Raw genomic sequence first — 3,147 nt, 5'->3', positions numbered from 1 at the left:
TATAATACACTAGTGGGCTCTTCATGCGTTTAGACCAAACTTAGGTAGAACTTTTCATGATGTGACCGTCACCAGCTTTAGATCTTCGTTCCGAGAGATCCATATATAAAGGTTTGGATATCGACAATCACGTACGGCCTTGTGATGGCTACAAAGGTTAATGCTTCTTCTTATTATCACATGACCTTTTAAACCTCAAGAGTACCACATTAATGTCATTAATTGGTATAGAAAAATTATATAAATTCGTATAATCTTCAGTATCTAATCAAATATAAATACACTTGTGTGATGCAAAGAACTAAAGTACTGGACAAAGAAAAGCTCTAACTCTCAATTGGCGTTACTTATAATTGGCCAGTTTGTGGTCCTTGAAATTTTTACATGCACTTAAGACAACTGTAGATAAATATGTAGGACTCCTATGCATTAAAGCCGAGTACTTGTCAAAAGCCTGTGGCGCCTGATTAGATACTGGAGTTCAAAACTCTCATCTCCTAACTAAAAAAAACAGAAAAAAAAAAAAGACAAAGTACTAAAATTTGCGAGTTGAAAGAGGATGGTGTGACTTCTAATATGTAACAAAAAAATAAAACATTACATGATATTGTTGATCAAAATTATAGAAATACTTGATTTTTAAAAGGAAAACAGAATCAATTAATAGATCAGTTCTTCAATCTAGCTAACTCGTCTGGTTTCATCTGCCGTCAAAGCACCAATCCAAGCAGCATCCATTTGTATAATAAGCAGAAGCAATATGCATGCAGGAACACTCAAAATTCATGCTGCACAAGCCGGTTCCAGGCATCTTGAAAAGAACCCCAGCCTTTTTTTCTACGATATAATAAAAGATAGATTGGAATTATCAGTTATGCCAATTTAAAATAATCAGTCAAGAATGAAAGGATTTATACAAACAAGTCTCAGAGACGCAGACGAGTAGTACTCATGTGTGCATAATAAAACTACTGGCAATCAATATAAAATGGTAGTTGAAAATGGGAACACACCTGCTTGGTAGTATGGAGCTCGGGAGGGATTTTGTAGAGATCCTCGTCGACAGGTTTTGGAGGCCTGACATCTGCAGAGATTACTCTAAGAGGCGGTGGAACCGCGTGATTAGTGTGATGCAGCAGCTGCCGACCAGGTTTCCTTGCCGGTTCCGTCACGTCACACACCTTCCCTACCCTTTTCTGCTCCTTAACGTGCGGGTCATATCGCCTTTCTTTTTCCCTTTTCTACTCATGTTCATAACCCCATAATTCCAAGCCTCATCATTATTCAACTCAAGATCATGAATACACAAAATAATTGTTGAAACCAAAATGTGCAGTCTTATGATGTTTGTTCTAATGTCTTGTAAATTAGTTCACAATGTTAATTAACTAAGAATGTTTTGTGGAAAAAAAAAAAAAAAAAAACATAGTCTTTCTCGATTTTTAAATGGGTAATATAAAAATAAAAAATAAAAAATAAATGCTTTTCTTTTTTCAATTTTTTATTTTTCAGCCACTCTGGAATGACAACAATGACAAAGAAAAAAGTATGTCAAATTTTCCGCTTTTTTTACTATTGCAGTTTGAAATTTTCGGAACGTGTACGACCATTAACGAAATATATATGGAAAATGACATTTTTGTTTTCGGTAAACACAGTTTGACTCCAACGAGTCACGACAAACAGTTCGAGTTTTGACGTAGAAGTCTGAACACGCGCTTCCCAAAACATGTTTTTCCAAGTGTTTTCCTTGGAAAAACATGAGTGACTTCCTCTTTCGTACAAAAACAAAGTGCTTTACATTACAAAAACGCATTTATTTCTCCTCCTCTTAGCACCAAAATGCATATAATATCTTTAACCTAAGGAAGACATCAAAGATGCAGACTAGTTTGTTACTGTAAAAGTCTAAAGAGTTTATTTTATTTTATAGGGAAAAAATAAAGTGATGAACTGTGATAAGAAAATCGACCTTGCGGGGTGGAGAAAGAACAGTAGTACGAGAAGGTTTCTTGAAATGGACGGCGTACAAGTCACCACCACCCACGCAGGGATCAGTGTCTCCGGAGGAAGAACTGTGTCGAATCAAACCGGCCTGCCTTGGACACTCGAAGTACTGAGTGATTGGCATGTCGTTTGTGTAATCCCAGTCCCCGAACGCCGGAATTTGTCCGCTCCTCCTACGGTTCTCCTATAACATCATCAGCAATTAACATCTTCACATTCACAACCACACATGAGAGGATTTGACAGAAACAAAAAGGAAAAAGAAAAGTTGGGGTGCGAAGAGAAGAGTTACTTACATCCATTGGTTGTTTATGGGAGTAGAGGGGCCGAAGAGAAGATCAGTAGAAGGGAACAAAAGTGCAAGAAAGGAAATATACGGAGATGGGTGCGGAATTCTATGATTTGGAGTTAAAAAGGAGATACGAGGAGCTTTCGAAAAAGCTCATATATATAAAGTATGAAACCCAGAGGGATATAACTTCAGAAACTCAGAATCAGAAAAAGAGGAGAGAGGGTTATCTTCTTCTATGGTAAATAAACAGTGGCATACTGTTTAGGTAAAGGCAGCACAGCTGCACAAGTTACAACCACAGAGGTTTTGAGGGAGACCAAAAAAAAGCCTTATCGTTTGTTTTATGAAAATGAAAGAGTCCTTAAGAGTCAACTTTTAAGTTGTGTTTAGTTTTCAAATTGGTTTAGTTGAGTTTAATCTATCTTTATAAAGTTGAGTATAATATTTAAATATTTAATTTTTAAATTATTAAATTTATCTTAATTTAAAATTTTTTTATATGAGACTCATAATTTTTTTAATTTAAAATATCTTTATATATGAGATACACAATTTTTTTTAATTTCTTATAAAAGGTATTAAAAATATTTTAACATTTAAACATATTTTAAATGCAGTTTAGATAGACTGTACATAACTTCCTTCACTACTCAACTCATTACTATTCATAAGAATTTTACTAGAGCCACCGAAAAAATAGCCAGAATTAGGCTACCGAATTGTGTATTTCACTTTTTTATTTTTTTTTTTTTTTTCATGTATTTTTTTAATCATCATAAATATTTTTAAAAAAATAAAAAAATTTACAATATTATTAAAAAATATTTTTTTAATCACTAAGTAAAAAA

General features: G+C 34.0%; 1 protein-coding gene across 1 annotated transcript; it reads right to left on the bottom strand.

Annotated features, from left to right (window-relative positions):
* Positions 1–541: 541 nt before the first annotated feature.
* Positions 542–2,607, bottom strand: LOC108995762. Its single transcript, XM_018971385.2, has 4 exons — positions 2,304–2,607; positions 1,973–2,191; positions 1,014–1,241; positions 542–837 (listed from the first exon to the last, which is right to left on the bottom strand). The coding sequence occupies exons 1-4, from the start codon at positions 2,307–2,309 to the stop codon at positions 784–786; spliced, it is 507 nt and encodes a 168-aa protein (XP_018826930.1). The 5' UTR covers positions 2,310–2,607; the 3' UTR covers positions 542–783.
* Between the last annotated feature and the right edge of the window lie 540 nt (positions 2,608–3,147).

Source organism: Juglans regia, chromosome 11 (assembly GCF_001411555.2).
Source record: "Juglans regia cultivar Chandler chromosome 11, Walnut 2.0, whole genome shotgun sequence".
Classification (NCBI taxonomy): domain Eukaryota; kingdom Viridiplantae; phylum Streptophyta; class Magnoliopsida; order Fagales; family Juglandaceae; genus Juglans; species Juglans regia.
Note: the sequence above shows the minus strand (reverse complement) of the source record. Positions and strands in the feature narration are given on the sequence as shown.